This window comes from Bos indicus x Bos taurus, chromosome 14 (assembly GCF_003369695.1).
Source record: "Bos indicus x Bos taurus breed Angus x Brahman F1 hybrid chromosome 14, Bos_hybrid_MaternalHap_v2.0, whole genome shotgun sequence".
Taxonomy (NCBI): domain Eukaryota; kingdom Metazoa; phylum Chordata; class Mammalia; order Artiodactyla; family Bovidae; genus Bos; species Bos indicus x Bos taurus.
In genome coordinates this window covers 55,172,471-55,196,986 of record NC_040089.1, presented here as the reverse complement: position 1 = coordinate 55,196,986, position 24,516 = coordinate 55,172,471, and the positions used below count along the sequence as shown (strand labels likewise).

General features: G+C 40.9%; 1 protein-coding gene across 3 annotated transcripts in view; it reads left to right on the top strand.

The window, feature by feature from the left end:
• Positions 1-24,170, top strand: part of PKHD1L1 (PKHD1 like 1) — a 178,556-nt gene extending 154,386 nt beyond the window's left edge. Inside the window, exons 72-78 of one of the 3 annotated variants that reach the window (XM_027561303.1) lie at positions 2,116-2,251; positions 5,280-5,624; positions 11,274-11,425; positions 11,819-11,965; positions 12,298-12,451; positions 14,946-15,187; positions 23,358-24,170. In XM_027561303.1, the coding sequence (XP_027417104.1) occupies positions 2,116-2,251; positions 5,280-5,624; positions 11,274-11,425; positions 11,819-11,965; positions 12,298-12,451; positions 14,946-15,187 (1,176 nt within the window). In that variant the 3' untranslated portion in view covers positions 23,358-24,170. Of the gene's footprint in view, positions 1-2,115; positions 2,252-5,279; positions 5,625-11,273; positions 11,426-11,818; positions 11,966-12,297; positions 12,452-14,945; positions 15,188-22,810; positions 22,852-23,357 lie in introns of those variants that run through there. The other 2 variants (XM_027561304.1, XM_027561305.1) reach the window with 2 other exon arrangements.
• The last annotated feature ends 346 nt before the right edge of the window (positions 24,171-24,516 follow it).

The window sequence follows — 24,516 nt, the reverse complement described above, 5'->3', positions numbered from 1 at the left end:
ACTGGCTTGTGCTGCTACATCTGAGGTGTGACAGTGAGCCCTATGATTTGTGTGATTAGCAAGAAAACCTGAACTTGTACATAAAAATACCATGCATCTAAAACCAGCCCCTTAGGATTATACTGTCATTCTTCCATGCTGCTGTTATTCATATAGGTCAGGAATACACCTTTGGAACTTACTTCAGAGATCACAACACATTATCTAAAATATCTTCAATAATGTCAGCTCTTTGCTGTAAAATGAATTCAGCAGAGATAATTAACTTTATGCTATGTCAGTGGGAAAAGAGTATGAGGTTAAGTAGAAGTCTCATACTATAGATTTTTTTTCTGAGTATGAGACTCAGAAGTCCCAGAGTATCAGCAACTGATACTCATCAGTAATGAGTATGAGACGAGGCACAGAGAGGAGTAAGGAAAGGAGACACTTGAGAATGGCGAGAGCATTTCCATCCTCTCAGCTGCTCAAGATAAAACCTTGGAATCATTCTTTATTCTTCTCTTTCTTTCACATTCCTCATCTAGCCCATCTGCAAATCCTATTGAGTGTTCCTGCAAAATGTCCAGGATCTGGCCACTCCTCACCTCCAGTGCTTCTATCCAGCTTGAGCCAACATTATGTCCTCCCTGAAGTAACGCAGTTCCCTCCCAACTCTTCCTCCTGCTCTGCCTTTGCCCCCTCTGTGGTCTGTTCTCAGTAACAGAGCTCAGTAACCACCAAGATACCTTCAAAAACACAGGTCAGAGCAGGCCACGCCTGTGCTCCAAATCCTGCAATAATTTCCCCATTGTCTCCGTACAAGAGCCGGAGTCCTCACAATGGTCTACGGGGCACCTAAGAATCTCCCGCATCCCTTAGCGCTCTGACTTCTCCTCCATCCATGCTGTGCCCCTTGCTATTCCTCACCACACCAGACATCTTACCCTCTGGGCCTGCATTTCTGATGATGGTAAGTCTGCCTGGAACATTCTACATTCTACTCCCAACTTCCTCAACTCTCATTCTCCTTTGTAGGCCTACCCTGACCACCCCTCCCTGCTGGCTCACCCAGTTAGTCAGACTCTGATCTACCTTTCCTTTTTTTTCTATGGCACTTCTCACCTTTTAACATGGTTCATACTCTAATTTTTATTATTTCTATTAGTTATTGTCTCTCCCTATTCTAGAATGTAAGCTCGAAGAGGGCAGGGACTTTTGAAAGTTCCTAAAATAGTGCCTAAATCAGACAGGGACTCAATTTTTTGAGTGAAAGAGAATATTTTTGTGTAGCTTATTAGATTTCTTGTAAATTCTGCCCTGCCTTTGCAAAAGCCAAGTCTCCTTACTTTATTTGATAGCATGAAATATGGGGAATGAACATGAAGGATGACCCACACTTAATCAGGATAGTTATTTTGACTGATTTTTTTGTTTTTTTTGTCTTACTAACAAAATTTTCTCAGAGATGAGCAGTGTTTTCAACATTAAGTACCTAATTTTGTGTGGTTGCATTGTACAGAAGAGCACTGCTAATGTTCCCATTTCCCCTGCCCCTGGAGTTGAAAGCCTGTGTTGAACATCATCTTTTAAAGGAATTCTTTCTTTAATTTAGAGGTTGTCCTCTAGTATTTTTTCTTACATTACTTTCTTTCCTATGAATGCATGCATGCTCAATCGCTCAGTCATGTCTTATTTTTTGAGACCCTATGAACTATAGCCCGCCAGGCTTCTCTGTCCATGGGATTTCCCAGGCAAGAATACTGGAGTGGGTTGCCATTTCCTTCTCCAGGGGATCTTCCTGACCCAGGGATTGAAACCAAGTCTCTTGCTTCTCCTGCATTGGCAGGCAGATCCTTTACCACTGCACCACACGGGAAGCCCTTCCATGAATTCACACACACCTTGCATGCCTGCATGCATGCTGAGTCGCTTCAGTCATGTCCAACTCCTTGCGATCCCATATTGAATGTAAATCTGTTTAAAGTTTTTAGTTTAATATTTACCCTAAATCCATAAAACTTTGTTTTAATATTCTATGGAAGGCATGTATAAAGAATATTTTCAAAGTGCTAAATTCTAGTATTCTGTTTCATTGTTCTCTTTAGATGTAAAAATGTTGTTTATTTTTAATAGGCTGTTCTGGTAGGAATTTTTTTCCCCACACGTCAGCGTTTGGATGTCTATGTGAACAATACACTGGTCTGCCCCCAAAACACAGTGTGGAACTCCCAACAGAAACATTGTGAACTTACTAGACAACTATATACAGGTATTTGCTCAGAAAAATACTGCATACATTGTATATGTACTTAACGGTGTATAAAATTCTTCATAGTGTTTCATTATTAATGTTTTTAGTTCCTTAGCCCTTGACAAATACAGAGAAAATAAATGTTTACCCACGGTCCACCACACACTAAGATGTGTTCCTTTAGAACATGTGTGCCCTGAAAGATCCCTTCTGATGGAATTCTTATCTATCTGCACACCTGCAGATAAATGTCTGTGTGTACCATGGCTATTCCTTTGCCCCAGGAACATTTATATGCTATGCATTTAGTTCAGTTATTCCTGCATACAGAAGACATTTCGCTTAGAATTTTTACCCTATGTTTGCTTCACTTCTCTTTCATAGAGGTCAGAACCTAACTTCATTGGTAGTCACCAGAAGTATTGCCGAGAAAGTTAGTATAACAGCAGTTGAACACTGTGAAGTAAATATGTGAAATAAACTCTGGATTTAAAGGAAATATATGAAAGAAGCTAACTTGCGGATTTACCAGTGTTGCAAAACTGGGATTTATCTCTGCTCCTGGAATTTTTTTTGTTAAACATGGTCCTAATAAGCCCAGTCCACTCCTTTCTACGTGTGCTACTTATCATCATATTTTAGTTGCGCCCCCTAATCCTGGTTAATGATTACATCAATGTGTGCTGTAGATCATAATAGAAGCTAGACAGGAGAGTATGAATGAACAACCCATAATCATTACTGTCTATGAAGCAAGTCCTACTTCTACTAACATGAATAGCTGCTATTTCCAGAGACGTTGCTATGTGTCAGGCACTGTGCTAAGTGCTTTGTATATAATAACTCGCTGTTCCTATGTCCTAATAATAACCCTCTGAGGTAGGCACAGATGAGTAAACTGAGACACAGGGCAATGAAGTAATTTGCCAAGGTCTCTGTCTTAGCTCAGGCTGCCATAACAAGACACCATAAACTAGATGGCTTAAAACAGAAATTTATTTTTTTACTATTCCGGAGGCTGTGCGATCAGGATACCATTATGGTCTGGTTCTGAATACTTGCAGATGGCTGTCTTCTCACTGTAATCTCAGGTGGCAGGGAGGGGCTGGGGAGAGAGCGTGAGCTCTCTGGTGTCCCTTCTTATAAGGGCCTTAATTCATCATGAAGTCCCCACCCTCACTTCATCTGAACCTAATTTCTTCACAAAGGCTTCATCTCGAAATCCTGTCACATTGCGGGTTATGGCTACCGTAGGTGAATTTGAGTGGGGGGACACAATTCAGTCCAGAGCAATGTCAAAGCTGGAGGGGCAGAGCAAGGTACTGAATACATAGAGGCTAGCTCTATAACCCACGCTCTTGGTTCTGCTCCTTGGCCTCCTTGGAAACCAGGAGAGTCAGTGTTATTTTTAGACACAAATGATTGCACCTGTTTGCAGCTTAATTTTTATAAATTTCAACTCTTTTTTTTAAAAAAAAGACAATACTTTTGATTCAAAGTACTCCATCATTCAAATCAAGGAAATAGAATATCAACAGACAGAATTTAATAAATTGGTTACAGGGAATTGATTACAGAAGTTTGCAAAACAGTACCACCACCACCCTTTTAGAAAATTTTTTTCTGAAATAGCATTGTTTTTAGACAAACATTTTGCTTTGACACTTGGAATGAGAATAATATCCTATTATGACTGTACATATCGCTTTGCTGCTGCTGCTGCTGCTAAGTCACTTCAGTCGTGTCCAACTCTATGTGACCCCATAGACAGCAGCCCACCAGGCTCCCCCGTCCCTCGGATTCTCCAGGCAAGAACACTGGAGTGGGTTGCCATTTCCTTCTCCAATGCAGGAAAGTGAAAAGTGAAAGTGAAGTCGCTCAGTCGTGTCTGACCCTCAGCGACCCCATGGACTGCAGCCCACCAGGCTCCTCCATCCATGGGATTTTCCAGGCAAGAGTACTGGAGTGGGGTGCCACTGCCTTCTCCGACATATCTCTTTAGGTTGCCCAAAATGTGAAGACATGAGAAAGTTACCTAGAATAAATGATATATGCATCTCTAATGGTAGCTTGAGAACAGCTTCAATTTATAATACAAAAGCACATGCTTCAGATTCATGGAATGTTTAAGCCAAATTGCAAGTAGGTGTTCAAAAATATATAGTAATAATGAAATGCCTTCTTAATGCCATTGCTATGAATGTCTATTATGTTAGTAAGAAATAATCTCTTTTTTCTAAGATTCTAATTTCTTTTCCTCAGTATGCCCCACTATGAAATGTGGTAAGAAGCTTCATATCACATTCCAGTGTTATACAGTCAGACTTTGTGCTCAGTATGTGTTAGTGGATTTATTACTTCTTGGACATTGTTTATACTATGCCCTAAAATCACATATATACTTATTCATTACATATATAGGTATATATAATCTCAATCACTTTTACAAAAATTCAGTGCCCTAGAAGAATTTGTTTTGCATTAACTAAAGGGTTTTCAGTCTGAAATGTAAACTTGTGTTATTGATGTGAGATCCTTCTGAGATGTTTTCATATAAACTTCATTTATAGTATATACTTTTGTCCTTAGTAAAAATAGAAGCACTGAATCATCAATTTTCCTTAAGAGCTGGTATAGAGCACTGCATAAACTAAATGGCTATTAAAGTTAAATTTACACTTTTAAATTATAAAATGCCTTTAGTCACGGCTTTAAAATTCTGAAAATATAAAGAGTATTATAAGTACAACATAGATTTCTAGTTTATAATTAGATTTTATTTCTCATTAGTATGTCTATAGCTAGTTGTTTTTTATACTAAATTTAATATATAATGATTATTAATAGTATTATTTTTAAAATTGACTAATTTTGCACGTCAGTTCTATAAATGTTTTTGCTTTTAATATGCACATTTTCCTGTAAAAGAATGATAATATTGAACTTTTTCAGAATTTCGTACATTTAAACAAATATTAAATACTGCATGGTAATTATGATAATATAAATAAATGTAACTGCTGTTTTGGCTTTTTTTCCTTTATAGAGCAATTACTTCCTAACCTGAATTCCACTCTCCCTGGTGAAAACTACTTTGATAGAACCTACCAGATGCTTTACCTTTTGGTTAAAGGAACTGTACCTGTTGAAGTTCACACCACTGCAGTCATATTTGTCTCTTTCCAATTACCTGCTGTAACAGAGGATGACTTTTATAGCTCTCATAATCTGGTTAGAAATCTTGCTTTGTTCCTAAAGATACCAAGTGACAAAATCCGTGTCAGCAAAGTAATACGAGGGGAGAGCCTGCGGAGGAAGAGATCCATGGAGCTCACAGTTGAACTGGAGATTGGTGATCCTCCCCCTCAGCTCATAACCAATGACACCGCAGGTATGAAAAGTAGACACTTGAGAAAGGGTAATGTCATTACCAAAACCGCATCCACAAATAACACTATTGAGGCTTGATAAGCCAGGCTCAGGAAATCTCACCAACCCCACATCCTGAACTCTCTAAGGACCTGGAAACCCTTTTCTCTGCTCTACTCCTGTAATCTCAAATTATTTTGAATTATGAAGAAACTTCAACCTCTATTTTGTAATTATAGCAATTAATTACTTCCATAATAGGATTTGACCTAACGTAAGATCCAAAAAATGACCTAAGGAAGTGACCTTATAGTTGAGAGATTCAGGATGAAAAGAGTTGGTCAATGAATGAAAAGAGTTGGTCAAAGTGGGTGGTAAGAATAGTGGAGCTGAGGAAATAGGTAGTGAGAGTTTGGTCCAATTGAAGAACTGGAAAGGACCCAGAAGATCTGCAGCAGAAGGCTCCAGGAAGAACAAGCTGCTGGAGACGAGGTTGAGAGGTAGACAGGTACTAGATCGTGGGAAACCGAAAGAGGTTCTCCTCTTTGTTAAGCCCAGAAAAAGGAAGTAGGGGTCTTCCTAAGGGAGATAAATAAACCCTTGGAGATTCTGAGAGGTGGAGTAGTAGGATGGATTTCTAAAGTCATCTATTTGCCCTGATAAGTGCAAATGTGCAAGAATATGTCCTGTCTTTCATTTCTGTGAATGACCTAATCAGCCTTGCTAGCCATCACCCCTTTCTCTGACACTCACTCACTATACTCTATTTTCTAGGTATCAGAGATAAAAATAAGCTCAGCTATTCTGCCAGAGGTAACTTTGGTGGCTTAAATTATGGTTTCCTTAGGCTTACTCTGGCTGAGCATTTGGGTAAATGTTCAGACCTTCAGATTTTGTTCCTCTCCATCTTTTCAAGTTGGTATCTGAATGACAAGGGACTTTCTTGACCTCAGACCCTCATGTTGCCCTCTTGTCCTCATAGTTTCTGTGACAGGGTGGGTGGTCTTCTCTGCTCTGCCCGAACCTCTCTGGTGCAACTGAACTTTCCCGGCCTCTTGACATGCAATCACATTCTCCGCTGTAATTCCATGCTGATGTCTCTGGTGGTCAAGCCAAGTGTCTAGGCATACGCGTCTCCAAGAGGATGAGATATGGGTCTTTGTAGGGGGAAGATTAGCATCCAGCTTAAACTTCAAGTCCCTTTACTTGTACAAGTCCTGGGATGGGCTTTGACTTTCAAGGCCCTGGAAAAATGGTCCACTTAATAATGTGGTCAAATAATTGACTATTATAAAAGTTGTACAAATAAGACTTATTCTTAAAGAGAGTCTCCTTGTTGTATGAATTTCATCCTCATCTTCCCCATTCCTGTTAAGCATCTTCTTCATTCAACTCCCAGGCTCTCTTATGTGTCCACTTAGGTACTGAGTGTTCTCATCTTCTGCCACCAGGGTCGTCACTCATTTCCCCAGGTGGTTTGCTTCTGAGCTTTAACCCCATGCACCAGCCATGTTGCTCTTCTGGAATTCTACCAGTTAGGCAGGCAAAAGCTTCCTCCCTTGTGGGGATCAGCCTGTGGAAAGGCTTGCATGAGTGGAAGGAAGTGCTGATCAGCTCTCTGTTGAAGGAAATAGGAAGCACAGGCTTGTGTTTGCAGCCACATCTTCCATTGGGCTTCCCTGGTGGCTCAGCTGGTAAAGAATCCGCCTGCAATGTGGGAGACCTGGGTTCGATCCCTGGGTTGAGAAGATCCCCAGGAATAGGGAATGGCTATCCACTCCAGTATTCTGGTCTTAAGAATTACGTAGACTGTATAGTCCATGGAGTCGTAAAGAGTCAGACAAGACTGAGAGACTTTCACTCTGTGCCCAGTCATAGGTTACTCTTCTTCATCAGCCTTGGGTTTCCTTATATCTACAGGGTCAGGGATTTGGGATCAACATAGTCTCTAATGTAGTCTAGGAGTTGCATCATGTTGAGATACAGGTCTGTATATGTAGATTGTTCACTGACTAAAAATTTCCCTGGTAAGCCCTTACGTGTATTGAGGTCCAGTACTTACTACACTAGCCACTCTAATGTCAAAAAACCCTGTGATTTATTTCCTGTATGTAATCTAAATTGCTTCACATACAACCTCTCCTACCCTCCATTCTCTTAAAGCAGTTTTATCTTGCTAGCCAGATTTAGATATAAATTTGGATATTTAGATACCCAGATATAAGCACACTGCTGTTTAAAAACATGGAAATAGGGGCAGGAGAACAGATAGGCTAACAGCTTGTTTCTAAGACTTAAACTGAATTAGGGTTTGAGGTCTCAAGGAAAGCCCTATAGTCTGGCAAGGAGTGACATCACAGCAAAATTTTGCAAAGTGGCAAGAAAGATATGCATGGAATAACACTTCTGGCCCCTCACAGCCTTCACAAAATGTTAGGACATCTATAAGTTTCCAGGTGTCCTAGAAAGTGGTTGCTTAAGTACTGAGGGGACCTCTGGACAAAGAGTCGTGTCAGAAAAAACAGCTCTTCAAGTGAAAGTCTTTGGTTTCTAGCTGGCAGTCAGCAGAAATCAATGCCTTCACATGTCAGATGGTCAGAGAGAACCTGTTAATCATGCCAGCAGGTCAGGCGTGCCACCCTGCACCAAAAACCACTGAGGAGAGATGGGAGTAGCAGTGTATGGATGTGAAGCACCTTTGTACAGCTGGCACGAGGTCACGTGGCATACCCAGAAAGCCATCGTGTAGGAGCGTTTGTGGGTGGGGAGAGTCTGAAAGACTGCCATTTATCCCAAAGAGACTGAATCAACCAAAAGAGGCCTTTAAAATGGACAGGGACTAAAAATACCCAAGACTGTGATTTTCAGTGTCACATGAGACCTTCTGCCCGAGAGCACCGCCTGAGCACACTAAGCTTGAGGGCCTAGGCTTCATGGAAGAAACTCAGTGACTAAAGCCCTCAGGGCATGAGTCTGGATAAGGAAGGTGCTAGAGATATAGGAACAGTACACCAAGACACTGGCTGTGGTTGTTGTTGTTGTTTTATTTTTTGTTTCTTTTTTATTGGAATATAATTGATTGTACAGTGTTGTGTTAGTTCCTGCTGTACAACATCATGAATCAGCCATTGTTGTTCAGTCGTCCAGTCGTGTCCAACTCTTTGCGACCCCATAGAGTGCAGCACGCCAGGCCTCCGTGTCCATCACCATCTCCCAGAGTTTGCCCAATTTCATGTCCATTGCATCAGTGATACCATCCAGCCATCTCTTCCTCTGATGCTTTCCCAGCATCAGGGACTTTTCCAATGAGTCGACTGTTCACACCTGCTTCAGCTTCAGCATCAGTCCTTCCAATAAGTATTCAGAGTTGATTTCCCTTAATATTGACTGGTTTGATCTCCTTGCTGTCCAAGGGACACTCAGGAGTCTTCTCCAGCACCACAGTTCAAAGGCATCAATTCTCTGGCATTCTGCCTTCTTTACAGTCCAGCTCTCACAACAGTACATGACCACTGGGAAGACCATAGCCTTGACTATATGGACCTCTGACAGGAGAGTAATGTATCTGCTTTTCAACACACTGTCCAGGTTTATCATAGCTTTCCTGCCAAGAAGCTAATGTCTTCTGATTTCATGGCTGCAGACACCATCTGCAGTGATTTTAGAGCCCAAGAAGAGGAAATCTGTCACTAGCTCCACCTTTTCCCCTTCTATATGCATGAAGTAATGGTATTGGATGACATAATCTTAGTTTTTTTAATGTTTAGTTTTAAGCCAGCTTTTTCATTCTCCTCCTTCACTCTCATCAAGAGGCTCTTCAGTTCCTCTTCACTTTCTGCCATTAGAGTGGCATCATCCACACAAGAGAGGTTGTTGATATTTCTCCCACCTATCCTGATTCCAGCTTGTAACTCATCCAGCTCAGCATTTCTCATGATGTGCTCAGTGTATATGTTAAATAAACACGGTGACAGCAGACAGCCCTATTGTACTGCTTTCTCAATCCTGAACCAATCAACTGTTCCATACAGGGTTCTAACTGTTGCTTCTTGACCTGCATACAGGTTTCTCAGGAGACAGGTAAGATGGTTGGTATCCCCATCTCTTTAAGAGTTTTCCACAATATGTTATGATCCACACAGTCAAAGGCTTTAGTGTAGTTGATAAAAGAGAGGTAGATGTTTTTCTGGAATTTCCTTTCTTTCTCTATGAACTAACAAATGTTGGCAATTTAAATCTCTGGTTCCTCTGCCTTTTCTAAACCCAGCTTGTATGTCTGGAAGTTCTTGGTTCTCATAATGCTGAAGCCTAGCATGCAAAATTTTAAGCATGACCTGATTAGATGATTAAGCAGGTTCTGATTAGACCTGGGAGATGAGGCAATTGTCCGATGATTAGGTCATTCTTTAATACTGCCCTAAGGAGGGGATACATATGTGTATATGTGTACATATATCCCCTCCTTCTTGAGCCCCCCTCCCACTGTCCCATTCCACTCATCTAAGTTATCACAGTTCCAGCCCTCTAGGTCATCTCAGAGCACTGAGCTGAGCTCCCTGTGCTGTATGACAACTTCCCACTAGCTGTTTTACACATGGTAGGGTATATATGCCAGTGATACTCTCTCAGTTCATCCCACCCTCCTTCTCCCACTATGTCCACAGGGTCCATTCTCTACGTCTGTGTCTCTGTTTCTGCCCTGCAAAAAGGTTCATCAGTACCCTTTTTCTAGATTCCATATATATGCAGTAATGTACAGTGTTTGTTTGTCTCTTTCTGACGGGCTTCACTCTGTAGTTGTTTCTTAAATGATCGCTCTGACTGCAGTGTGTAGAACAGAATGCAAGAGGGAGAGAATGGATGTCAGGAAGCCAGTTTGAAAGCTGTTTTCGTATCTCTGCTGCTGATGGGTTGACTAGGATTTGAGCAATGGAGTTAGAGAGATTTCGAAATGGAGGACTGATTATATGGTGTGGGGGAGAGGTGAAGGAGAAGAAGGGCTCAAGAGAGAGTTCCAGGCTTCTCTGATAAGAGGTGCCACTTCACAAGGTAAAGAGCCTTAGCAGGGGAAGTAGGTTTACAAGGAACTGCAAAGCTAGAAAAAGGGAATAGAAACTACCTACAGTGTCAGAATTAACCTTGAAAATCGTCAGTGTCCAGAGCAAGGAACATTTTTGTTAGTAATTTAATGATAATGTTAGCCACTCATTAATATATACTATAAATTCAATGGTGCTAATTATCTCCTTCCATTCTGCAATGAACACTCTATTTTTTTAAAAAGTAATATTTAATGATAGACGTACATGAGAGTGCTTCACTTCTAAACAAAGAATGACATAGGAAAGTATTAAATTAAGAAACATTTTTCCCTGCATACTCTCACTCATTTTTCTTGAAATTATATTATCACCTTTGTTTTGTCTTTTGTTCTTTAATTCTAGCTAAATATATATATATATATATATATATATATTCTACAGAGTTTTTTATTTTCCTGACCTCCTTAGTATGACTTTGTCATGTTTAGCTCAGGAATGGTTAGAAAGCTATAGAATTCTCTGATGTGGATGGAGCGAGTGGCACAAACAAAAACTGAAGTGGAATATTCTCACATGTTCTCCCTATTCCATATTCTTACAGTCCACGTGTCATAACACTTTCCTCATAGGTCAGATGCAGTTACCTGAACTCCAAGAAATTGCTGGTTCTCTTGGACAAGCTGTAATTTTAGGAAAAACCAATAGTATCCTCGGATTTAATGTCTCTTCCATGTCTATTACTGATCCTATCCCCAGCCCCAGTGATTCTGGCTGGGCTAAGGTAAGAAAATGCAACTAGAAAGATGCATTTTGCTATTTAAAACATTGCTTCTTTCTTATTTTAACTGTTCTTCTATTTCAGTACAGTAATTTAGAGAGCATGTCTTTCTAATTATTGCCTATTTTTTTTAAGTATTGCCAAAATCATAAAGTAGTTGAAAAAGGAGTGTATCTTCTAAAAAAGTATTTATTGGTGTAAAATATGCTTTGCTTTGCTTATTTACAACAGTGCTTCATGAATATGCTCTAGAGGAAATATTGTAATAATATTGACTTCATGCCTTGAACATACTTTTAACAAAGAACGTTAAACACTTAGCCTGGCCAAGAGGAGTTTGCTACTGAATGTAGTTGATCACGTGATCACCACTCTGTCGCTCGTGACCATTCACAGGTGGCTGCCCAGCCGGTTGGAAGGCTTTCATTTCCTGTTCATCATGTAGCCCTTGTGACTTCGCTCTCAGTGGTCACTCAGCCAGTGGCCACACAGCTGGGACAGCCATTTTCTCAACAGCCTTCAGTAAAGGCAGAAGATGCCGATGTAAGTTATAACTCAGAGATTTATTTAAGTGGAAGAATGAAGTTACTTCACTAATCCTGGTACACTGACAACCTGGGAATGGCACTGCCTCTTCAACGTTGGACTGTTATCTATGAATGTTGTCTTTTATGTTTTAAAAATGTGCCTTCTCTGTGAACTTGCTCCACAGCTTGTTATTTGAACTCTTTGTGTAGGAAAAAGAGCTTCTGTAGATTTAGAATTTGAAATGAGACATTTAAAAAGATAAAGTTCTATATATCTTTTTTTTTTTAGGAAAAAAAAAGCATGGTAACAGGCCAATTGTTGTAATTCTCTACTCTTTTTTTCTTTAGGGTAATTGTGTATCAGTTGGGATTACTGCACTGGTTTTGAAGGCCGTACTAAAGGACTCCAATAATAACCAAATCAGTGGACTTAGTGGAAATACAACAATTCCGTTTAGCAGCTGTTGGGCCAACTACACAGATCTTACTCTTCTTAGAACAGGTGAATGTACTATTTTTGATCCTCATATGTATACCCATAAATAAGGATAATTATAATTTCCTTTTAATGAATAAAGTGGTCTATACTACTCTGGTCAATAAATTATAGAAATCAGAATGTCTAGCTTACAAAAATATATCTAATATGCAAAATAAGGTGAAAAATAAAATAAGCAATTAAGGGAATTAAAACAGGTAATTTGAGGATGTAAATCAAAATTATATCATGATTCATATTTTCTTCCTTATCCATGTGTAATTCTTCTAAATCATCTATGTAAAAATTACATATTACATGTATAGTAAGAAAATTTAATATATAGAGTTTTCAGTTCAAGAAAAGAAAGGGTAAGATAGTATCAGGTAATTTTAATGGCCCATGCTGGAGTTCAGAGTTGGGCTGGAAAGTGGGTTCTAGTCTTTCTATAAGCCAATGCGAAGGAGAAAACACAAGTGTTTTCATGATTCATAGCTCTCTAAAGATAAAACAGTCGCTCTGATGAATTACAATTTGCTCTGAGACCAGAACAGATGTCTCCTGTGAGTTCTCATGAAGTATACTCATGATCTCTTCAACATGGTTAGCGTAAATATAGTCACAACTCCCACAGTGAGGTTTCTTATATTATTTCCATGTGGACTGATGGCATAGCTTCAACTGGTAAAAGCCTTTCTACCGTGGCAAAAATGATACATCCAAAAAGTAGGTCTCTAGTGATGATAGATGAATCAATGTCAAAAGGAAGGAAATAGACTCGCTGTGCTGGACACAGACCAGCATTACTCCGTTTACCTCAACCCAGGGCTCATTTAGGACCTTTATAAGCCCTAACTCCTGAAAAAGTTTTATCTCAGCCCTCACTCTCCTCACCAATCTTATTTCAAACACACACACACTAAAAGTCAGAATAAAAGCCACAGTAGGGCTTTCCTGGTGGCTCAGTGGTAAAGAATCCATGTGCCCGTGCAGGAGATGGGTTTGATCCCTGATCCGGGAAGATTTCACATGCCACAAAACAACTAAGCCTGTGTACCACAACTGTTGAGCCTAAGCTTTAGAGCCCATGCTCTGCAACAAGAGAAGCCACCACAATGAGAAACCCTTGCACTGCAATTAGAGAGTTGCCCCTGCTCAACACAGCAATGAAAACCCAACACAGCCAAAAATAAATTCTCTTTAAAAAAACCAAAATAAAGAGTAAGATAAGTTAAAGAAATTCTAACAATAATCTGGATTTTTTTTTTCATAAGACCTAAATATCAAAAGCTAATATCATTCCAAAAGAGAGAAACTTGATCTTCCTACTGGGCAGCAATATCTCAACCTAGAGTTTTATGGAAATCCAGTGGCAATGAGTTCAACATTGTGCCCTGGGGCAAGAGCCTGCAGTGTCCTATAAGCTCTAACAGTCAGCCTAAATGATGAGCTATGAGGCACTTGACAAGAACCCCCTCTGAAAGAAGGTTGCCCACCTCCCTGGGAAGGTGCCCAGTGGCAGAGACCCAACCTGAGGATCAAGGTCTTCATACTACGACTTTCAAAGGCAGTGTTCCAAAGTAACTGGGATCACTAGAGTGCTGAAGCAATAATGTAGATTTTGACGCTTTTCATGATAACAAAATAGTGCTCTCCTTTTATCCAGTAAATTTTCCTTTAGAGTTCAAAGCTTCCCTTGGAATGTCTATCTGTTGTTTCTAATTCTCTTCCTCCCTCCCTCCCTTCCTCCTTTCTTCCCTATTTCCTGCTTTCTTTTTTCCCGTAAGTGTAGGCTTTCAGTTCCCTGCTTATGTACAGTAAGGAAGGTCAAATATAGTCATCTCTTCATGATTTTTAGATCGGTTAGCCAGTTTGTAGATTAACCACTGTAAAACTGTACAAACAACAAAGCATATGCAAGAAAAGTGATAAAGTGTCTTTCCATTGCTCCTTGGTCAAGTGTACAATGATCAGACAAGGCTCAGCACCCTCAGCTCTCTTCCATACTGTCCTTTGTTTCTAACAGCCAGTCCTGGGCACTAGGAGAGAACCCCTAAGAAGTAGGTATTGACAATCCAGAAGGAAAATCTATCCAGAGTCCTCCTGTCCATAGCTGATGAGCAGATAGAAGTGAAAGTGTTAATCGCTCAGTTATGTCTGACTCTTTGTGACTCCATGGACTGTAGCCCACCAGGCTCATCTGTCCATGGAATTCTCCAGGCAGGAATACTAGAGTGGGGGATTTTCCTGACCCAGAGATTGAACCTGGGTTTCCTGCACTGCAGGTGGATTCCTGACCATCTGAGCCACCAGGGAAGTTAACTATGGCAAATAGAACACTTCTGACTCTGAGACCCTCTCTACCATTGTTTATACTTCAGTTCATTTGACTCAGTTTCCAAAAGTACTTCATTAGGGGTTATACAGTATTTGTAAGTTGATGAAAACCCAGTTGGAAGTGTATGACAACAAACAGATAATCAAAGGAAGTCAAACACTGCTTATTTTTCCCCCCCAGGAAAAAATTTTAAGATTGAATTTATCCTGGATGAGTTCGTTCGGGTGGAGTCCCAGCCTCTCGGCCTGGCTTCGCAGTCTGTCTCCAGCCCGGGCAGTAGCAGCAGTGGCAGCAGCAACAGCAAAGCGTCCACTGTGGGTACAGCTGCCCAGATAGTGACTACAGTGATAAGCTGTCTGGTGGGAAGAGTGTTGCTCTTGGAAATATTTATGACTGCAGTTTTGACATTGAACGTACTCTAGGTAAGCACGGTACATGCTGTTTGTCTCCACGTACTAAAGTATCAGAAAATGTTTACTGAAGAAAGACCGCAGCATGGCACCACTATGGTCACAAAGAGTCTCGGCCATTAAGGACGTTGTTGTTCAGCTGCTCAGTTGTGTCTGACTCTTGGTGACCCCATGGACGGTTGCACCCCAGGCTTCCCTGTCCTTCACCATCTCCTGGAGTTTGCTGAAACTCGTGTCTGTTGTGTCCATGATTCCATCTAACCACCTCATCCTCTGTTGATACAGCTAGTGAATTGAATTTGGTACTCAAAACTGAGACATACACTTTTCTTTCCTTCTTTGTTCTCCTTAATTAGTAATACTTGTTATTGTGGTTCAGCTGCTCAGTCATGTCCAACTCTTTGCCACCCCATGGACTGCAGAAACTCGTGTCTGTTGTGTCCATGATGCCATCCAACCATCTCACACTCTGTTGCCCCCTTCTCCTCCTGCCCTCAATCTTTCCAAGCATCAGGGTCTTTTCCGATGAGTCAACTCTTCGCATCAGGTGGCCAAAGTATTGGAGCTTTAGCTTCAGCATCAGTCCCTCCAGTGGATATTCAGGGTTGATTTCCTTTAGGATTGACTGGTTTGATCTCCTTGCTGTCCAAGGAAGTGATAGGTTCAAATGTAAAGACAAAATACCACCCTGTGGAAATGTTATTCCATTATATGATGGGGTATAAGAATGTGGGGAGTGAGAAGTTCAGGTTACGTCAGTATTCTTTCAAGGTGCAAAAGCTCAGCTCCAGTTGGTTTGGACAATAAAGTGAACTCGCTTAACTGAGACACTCAGAAGTAATCTGATTTCTGGCAGAGCAAGAACCAAAGACTCAAATGACATCATCCAGAGCCTGAGTCTCTGTCTCTCTGCTCCATTCTCCTCAGTGATAGATTCACTCCCAGACTCTCTTTCTGCATCATCCACCCCAACCCTCATGTACAAATACCACCAGCATCTTCATGTTTACATTCTAATGCAGCTAATGCAGAAAGAACAAACCTCTTGCCCAACACTTCCAGAAAAAGTCCCAAAATTATTGTCATTGACTCAGATTGGGTCACATGCCCATTCCTAAACCATTCTCTGTGGCCACACATTGCCATAAATTTGTGAGGAGATACCCCATGTCCAAGGGCAGAGAATCCCCAGCAAGTTGGTAGGAGGAACGAAATCGTGTTTTGAATCAAACCCCCTACTGGTCAGAGAGGCTCAGAGGGTTCAAACAAACCTTGTGCACACCAGGACCCAGAGACCTCACAGAGACTGAGACAAAATGGTGTTTGTGCGTCTCCTGTGGAGGTACAGGTCTGCAGTGAACTGCACCTGGGGCAGGGGCTCTGGATGCAGCAGACATGGGTATGGCATAAGCCCTCTTGGAAGAGGTCTCGTTAACCCCACCATAGAGCTGCCAGAACTTACACAGAACTGGGGAAACAGACTCTTAGAGGATGCAAACAGAACCTTGTGCCTACCAGGTCCCAAGAGAAAGGAGCAGTGACCCCACAAGAGACTGACCCAGACTTGCCCCGGGGAATGTGCAGGAGTCTCCAACAGAGGCATGGGTTGGCAGTGGCCTGCTGCAGGGCTGGGGGCACTGAGTGTAGCAGTGCATGCATGGGACCTTTTGAAGGAGGTCGCCATTATCTTCATTACCTCCCTCATAGTTTGGCCCCAAGTCAAATAAAAGGAAGGGAACACAGCCCCACCCATCAACAGAAAATTGGATTAAAAATTTACTGAGCCTGGCCCCGCCCATCAGAACAAGACTTAGTTTCCTCAGTCAGTCTCTCCCATCAGGAAGCTTCCATAAGCCTCTTATCCTTCTCCATCAGAGGGCAGACAGACTGAAAACCTCAATCACAGAAAACTAACCAATCTGATCACATGAACCACAGCCTTGTCTAACTCAAGGAAACTCGAGCCGTGCCATGTAGGGCCATCCAAGATGGATGGGTCATGGTGGAGAGTTCTGACAAAACATGGTTCACTGGAGAAGGGAATGGCAAACCACTTCAGTATTCTTGCCTTGAGAACCCCATGAACAGTATGAAAAAACAAAAAGAGAGGACACTGAAAGAGGAACTCCCCAGGTCAGTAGGTGCCCAATATGCTACTGGAGATCAGTGGAGAAATGACTCCAGAAAGAATGAAGAGACAGAGCCAGAGCAAACACAACACCCAGTTGTTGATGTGACTGGTGATAGAAGTCTGATGCTGTAAGAGCAATATTGCACAGGAACCTGGAATGTTAGGTCCATGAATCAAGGCAAATTGGACATGGTCAAACAAGAGATGGCAAGAGTGAACATCAACATTTTAGGAATCAGTGAACTCAAATGGACTGGAATGGGTGAATTTAACTCAGATTACCATTATATTTACTACCGTGGGCAAGAATTCCTTAGAAGAAATGGAGTAGCCATCATAGTCAACAAAAGAGACCGAAATGCAGTACTTGGATGCAGTATCAAAAACAACAGAATGATCTCTGTTTGTTTCCAAGGCAAACCATTCAATATCATAGTAATTGGAGCCTATGCCCCGACCAGTAATGCTGAAGAAGCTGAACAGTTCTATGAAGACCTACAAGACCTTCTAGGACTAATGCCCCAAAAAGATGTCCTTTCCATTATAGGGGATTGGAATGCAAAAATAGGAAGTCAAGAAATACCTGAAGTAACAGGCAAATTTGGCCTTGGAGTACAGAATGAAGCAGGTCAAAAACTAACAGAGTTTTGCCAAGAGAAGGCACTGGTCATAGCAAACACCCTCTTCCAACAACACAAGAGAAGACTCTACACATGGACATCACCAGATGGTCAATACCTAAGTCAGATTGATTATATTCTTTGCAGCCAAAGATGGAGAAGCTCTATACAATCAGCAAAAACAAAATCTCAAGCTGACTGTGGCTCGGATCATGATCTCCTTATTGGCAAATTCAGGCTTAAATTGAAGAAAGTGGGGAAAACCATTAGACCATTCAGGTATGACCTAAATCAAATTCCTTATGATTATACAGTGGAGGTGAGAAATAGATTCAAGGGATTAGATCTGATAGACAGAGTGCCTGAAGAACTATGGACAGAGGTTTGTGATATTGTACAAGAGCAGGGATCAAGACCACACCCAAGAAAAAGAAATGTGAAAAGGCAAAATGGTTGTCCGAGGAGGCCTTACAAATAGCTGTGAAAAGAAGAAACACGAAGGCAAAGGAGAAAAGAAAAGATATACCCATTTGAATGCAGAGTTCCAAAGAACAGCAGGGAGAGATTGGAAAGCCTTCCTCAGTGAACAATCAAAGAAATAGAGGAAAACAACAAAATGGGAAAGACTAGAGATCTCTTCAAGAAAATTAGAGATACCAAGGGAATATTTCATGCAAAGATGGGCTCAATAAAGGACAGAAATGGTATGGACCTAACAGAAGCAGAAGATATTAAGAAGAGGTGGCAAGAATACACAGACTAACTATACAAAAAAAAAAATCTTCATGACCCAGATAATCACGATGGTGTGATCACTCACCTAGAGCCAGACATCCTGGAATGCGAAGTCAAGTGGGCCTTACAAAGCATCACTACGAACAAAGCTAGTGGTAGTGATGGAATTCCAGTTGAACTATTTCAAATCCTAAAAGATGATGCTGTGAAAGTGCTGCACCCAATATGCCAGCAAATTTGGAAAACTCAGCAGTGACCACAGGACTGGAAAAGGTCAGTTTTCATTCCAATCCCAAAGAAGGGCAATGCCAAAGAATGCTCAAACTATGGCACATTGCATTTATCTCACCTGCTAGCAAAGTAATGCTCAAAATTCTCCAAGCCAGGCTTCAACAGTACATGAGCCTTGAACTTTCAGATGTTCAAGCTGGATTTAGAAGACAGAAGAACCAGAGATCAAATTACCAACATCTGTTGGATCATGGAAAAAGCAAGAGAGTTCCAGAAAAACATCTATTTCTGCTTTATTGACTATGCCAGAGCCTTTAATTGTGTGGATCACAACAAACTGTGGAAAATTCTTTAAGAGATGGGAATACTAGACCACTTGACTTGCCTCCTGAGAAATCTGTATGCAGGTCAAGAAGCAACAGTTAGAACTGGACATGGAACAACAGACTGGTTCCAAATAGGAAAAGGAGTACATCTAGGCTGTATTTTGTCACCCTGCTTATTTAACTTCTATGCAGAGTACATCATGAGAAACGCTGGGCTGGATGAACCACAGGCTGGAACCAAGATTGCCGGGAGAAATATCAATAACCTCAGATATGCAGATGACACCACCCTTATGGCAGAAAGCGAAGAAAAACTAAAGAGCCTCTTGATGAAAGTGAAAGAGGAGAGGAAAATGTTGGCTTAAAGCTGAACATTCAGAAAACGAAGATCATGGCATCTGGTCCCATCACTTCATGGGAAATAGATGGGGAAACAGTGGAAACAGTGACAGACTTTATTTTTTTGGTCTCCAAATGGTGATTGCAGCCATGAAATTAAGACGCTTGCTCCTTGGAAGTTATGACGAACCGAGACAGCATATTAAAAAGCAGAGGCATTACTTTGCCAACAAAGGTACGTCTAGTGAAAGCTATGGTTTTTCCAGTAATCATGTATGGAGGTGAGAGTTGGACTATAAAGAAAGCTGAGTGCCAAAGAATTGATGCTTTTTAACTGTGGTGTTGGAGAAGACTCTTGAAAAGTCCCTTGGACTACAAGGAGATCCAACCAGTCCATGCTAAAGGAAATCAGTCCTGTATATTCACTGGAAGGACTGATGCTGAAGCTGATAGTCCAATACTTTGGCCACCTGATGCAAAGAACTGACTCAACTGAAAAGACCCTGATGCTGGGAAAGATTGAAGTTGGGAGAAGGGGACGACAGAGATTGAGATGATTGGATGGCATCACCAACTCAATGGACATGAGTTTGAGTAAACTCCGGGAGTTGGTGATGGACAGGGGGGCCTGGCATGCTGCAGTCCATGGAGTTGCAAAGAGTCAGACATGACTGAATGACTGAACTGAATTGAACTGAATAATTTAGAAGGAGAATAAAGTATTTCAGTACTAAAAGCCAAGACTAAATTTAAAATTAAAAAAAAAAAAAAAGTCAGGATGAAGGGAAACAATAAGGCTGGCTTTCTGGGAGAGTGGCAGAACAACTGGAGCCTGGGGCTTCAAGAAGAAATAATCCGTTCTTCCCTCCTCCTGGTAGAAACTAATTAGAAACCAGCTGTCAAGGGAGAAGCACAATTTGAAAAGTCCCAGCCCTGCCTCTTATAGATAATAGAGAGGATGGGTTTGGAGCTGAAGGATCAAAGGTAAACAGCAGCACACAAGTTATTGTATTTTAATGCCAGTTTTCTTGTCCCTAGAATTCTAGTAAGAGTAAACTTGCTGTCTGTTTTAGAATCTTGTGATAGGTACTGTTTAAGTTCATTTCTTTCTTCCAAGAAGCATTAAAATATAAAGTATAAATACTGCTTATTATTATTATATTTGTACAGTATTATTATATCTGTACATTTTGTGTTTCTTCATTAAACGGATTTTTTTTCCTAATTATCTTCATTGACTTCCTCTCTACTTGTATCTACAACTTTGGAATTTTACAAAATTCATAAAATCCTACTTTCAAGTCATTGGTAAATGATATTGTTCATGGTGTTTTTTAGGACTTTTTTCGCAGATAAAAAGTTAGCAGCCTCCCCTTTGCTACTAAATAATCCATAATTCTTCAATCAAGACATGAGAAGACTTAAACACTGTCTTCGTCCTTTCAGGCTGCTATAACAAAATACCAAAGATTGAATGGCTTAAGAACAACAGAAATTTATTTCTCACAATTCTGGAGGCCAGAAGTCTGAGATCAGGGTGCCAGCATGATCAAATTAGGGCCCTCTTCTGGGTCACAGACTTCCACTGTATCTTTATGTGGTCGAAGGGGCTGGGGAATTCTGTGGAGTCTCTTCGCATTCATGGAGGCTCTGCCCTCAAGACCTAAGCACCTATCAAAAGCCCTATCCCTAATACCATCACATTGGACATTAGATTTTAAAACATAAATTTGAGGTGGGGCTTCCCTGGTGGCTCAGCTGGTAAAGATTCCACCTGCAGTGCAGGAGACCTGGGTTCCATCCCTGAGTTGGGAAGATCCCCTGGAGAAGGGAAAGGTTACCCACTCCAGTATTCTGGCCTGGAGAATTCCATGGACTGTATAGTTCATGGGATAGCAAAGAGTCAGACACATGACTGAGCGACTTTCACTTTCTTTCCCATTCAGATGGGGTTTCCCAGGTGGCACTATTGGTAAAGAATCTGCCTGCCAGTGCAGGAGACTTAAGAGATTCCTGGGTGGGTTCAATTCCTGGGTGGGGAAAATCCCCTAGAGGAGCAAATGGCCACGCACTCCAGTATTCTTGCCTGGAAAATTCCATGGACGGTGGAGCCTGGCGGGCCACAGTCCATGGGATTGCAAAGAGTCAGACACAGCACACACTCACATATTCAGCTCATAGCAACAGTTGATGAAATTCTGTTTTTCTTTTTTAATAACTTTGCATTCTGGATTAACAATATTTTAGTTTTAAGAGAGTCCTGAAATTATGCTGGGAGCCAGCACGGGAGTTCCCACCCATGACAAAGGTCATGCGGAGAGATCTGACATGCAAAGGTGAATCAGAACTCAAGGGGCCCCCCTGGACCTGCCTGAGCATCTACCCCAAAACCAAAATCTGTCTGTTTTACTATTTCACGACTTTCACCAACTCTTCTGACATTAACGGGGGGCTATTCCCAACCACCTTTCTCTGTAAGAAAATCAACTTAAAACCCTAGTTAATAAGTCTCCTGGACATAATAGGTGTGTTTCAATTCAAACCCTTCTGATGACTTTCTAGCTTGCCTGACAGGTTTGTTCGGACTCCTGCAGCTACACATGTGATTGTTCACAGCCTCCCAACCACAAGAGGCACAGGAAGCTTAAGATATTCTAACAATGCAGAGCTTCTCAGAGAGTTAAAATTGTTAGAATAGAACTAGTAGAGGATTTCTTTGTTGAGCTAATGCTTGCTGCCAAGTTTCCATATCCCTTACCTATTGTGTCCCTGGGAGTATATTGATTAATACAGTTGGTATATAGAAATGTAAGTAGTAGCTTTAATGTTTGTAACCTTGGACCCTTGAATTAATTCTTTTCTTGTTATAGCCCACCACACTTTTGCCCTATAGGAATGCAACTTTATCTAATGCTTTCAGAGGGTGGCGCCTGACTTTAGAATAATCACCTTTAGAGAAAAATAAGTTTTCTGAAGAAAGGGTCATAAAATGTTAACAGGCCTCCTGGCCAGAAGATGATGTAAATCACCTAAAGCTTTTGCGTATGATAAGTTTGCAGAAAGAAAGCCTGGCTTCGATAAGGATGAAGGACTGCTGACCTTGCATGACTCTACCCCCGCCCCACCCCCACCCCCCCATTATCCTCTATGCACAACTTAAGGTATAAAAACTACTTTGGAAAATAAAGTGTGGGCCATGCTCATCAAGCTTGGTCTCCCCATGTCATTCTTTCTCTTTCATTTTCCTTTTCAGGCTGATTCCCTGGAGCACAGGGGCCTTCTGTGTTCACTTTCCTGCCTGGGCTTCTAAGACCCACTCGAGAAGGTGCCTAAGGTGGGGCATCTTCAGCTATTTGAGAGGGCGCCTGCAGCCTACATGAACAGAGCAAGTCCCATGCTGGGGCTTTATTGGCTTTCTGCATAAACCAAGGAATATCAGCCTCTTTTCTCTCCTCTGTTTTCTTAACTGCAAAATTCTTTCCTTATCTCCTTCTCTATTTCTCTCAGTCGCCAATGCCGTCCTCCCAAGGGAATCCCTGGATCTAACCGGGGCTGGACCCCGGCAAAATTATACTAAATAAAATAAGAAAACTTGAATGTGAAAACTACAATATATAAGGACCACTGTTCTCTCTCCACAGTTCCGCACAAGAGCAACTTAAATTGGTAAACTCTGAAATAGTGATTTTTGTCTTATTAACCATTCCATGAAATAGTAAAAAAGTTAAAATTAATTAAACATATTTTAAAATTACACTATATGTTCTTAAAAAATGTTTGTATTGTTTTTAACTTTCCAGGAAGCAACTGAAGTGCTATTCTGAAGAACAGGTTGAAAACACAAATATAGAAACTGCATACTTAGGAACTGTTGTGTTGCACATCAATAAAAAGTCTAATGTTTTCAAGAAAATATGCTAAAAATATTTTTACAATATATAAAATGTATTACTTAGCTTTAATCACAAAAATAGACTTCCTCAAAATATAAATTTCTTTTGCTTCTTTGTGTTCGTATGTTATTTCATTTTAAAAACTTTTAGAAATATTTGATTTGTAAGTAGATATACCACCTCCAAGTTGCTGTCCCAACAGATCATAAAATCCTTTAAAGAGTTGAAAGAGCTGTCTAGTTTTGACTCAATTTCTCTAGATCAAATTGAAAGCATTCTGAATTTTTATATTGTACCGGGGATCTGTTTTTCTCTATCCTCATAAGGCTATAATTTCTGATGATCTAAGCCATTTTAATTTCTAAGGATTTTGGAGAAATGAGATTGTTTTAAACCTTTTTTTTTTTTTTTTCAGTCAAAGTTGATATTTTTCAAATCCACAGAAATGCCAGGAATTCTAGATTATCCTAGATTTCTGAGTCTGCCACCCCTGGTCAGTCTTCTAAGAAGAGCTTTCCTGGTGTCCTTTGTTTGAACAAATCCAAACTCCTCTGCTATCCCCTTCTTCCCACTCAAAACTGTCACTATGAAGAGTGTGACCTCCTGCAACCCAAGATTATACCAAAAGAGATACTTATTTTCAAGAGATAAAATTAGAGAGTGCAAAAAAGCCACAAATTACCATGGCTAAGTTAACCAAAAGCTCTCATACTATAAAAATTACACTTTCTACTCAGAAAAGTCTAAAGGAAATGCTCAATTTAGAAGAATAACTCTAATCAAGGCTTTGTGGCCATGTCGCAAGCAAGGAGAAGTGACATTCACAAGTCACCTTCCAGCAAGTGACAGGAAGCATATGGAACAGCTGGGAGAATGCAGCAAGTCTCAGAGCTCTTTCTACAGGATACCGCTCCCTAGAATACTCGCCCCAGGTCATTGTTAATCTTGCTAAACATGAAAAGTTTAATCTTGCTAAATCATGAAAAGTTATTCAGTTCAGTTCAGTTCAGTCACTCGATCATGTCCAACTTTTTGCAACCCCATAAATTGCAGCACACCAGGCCTC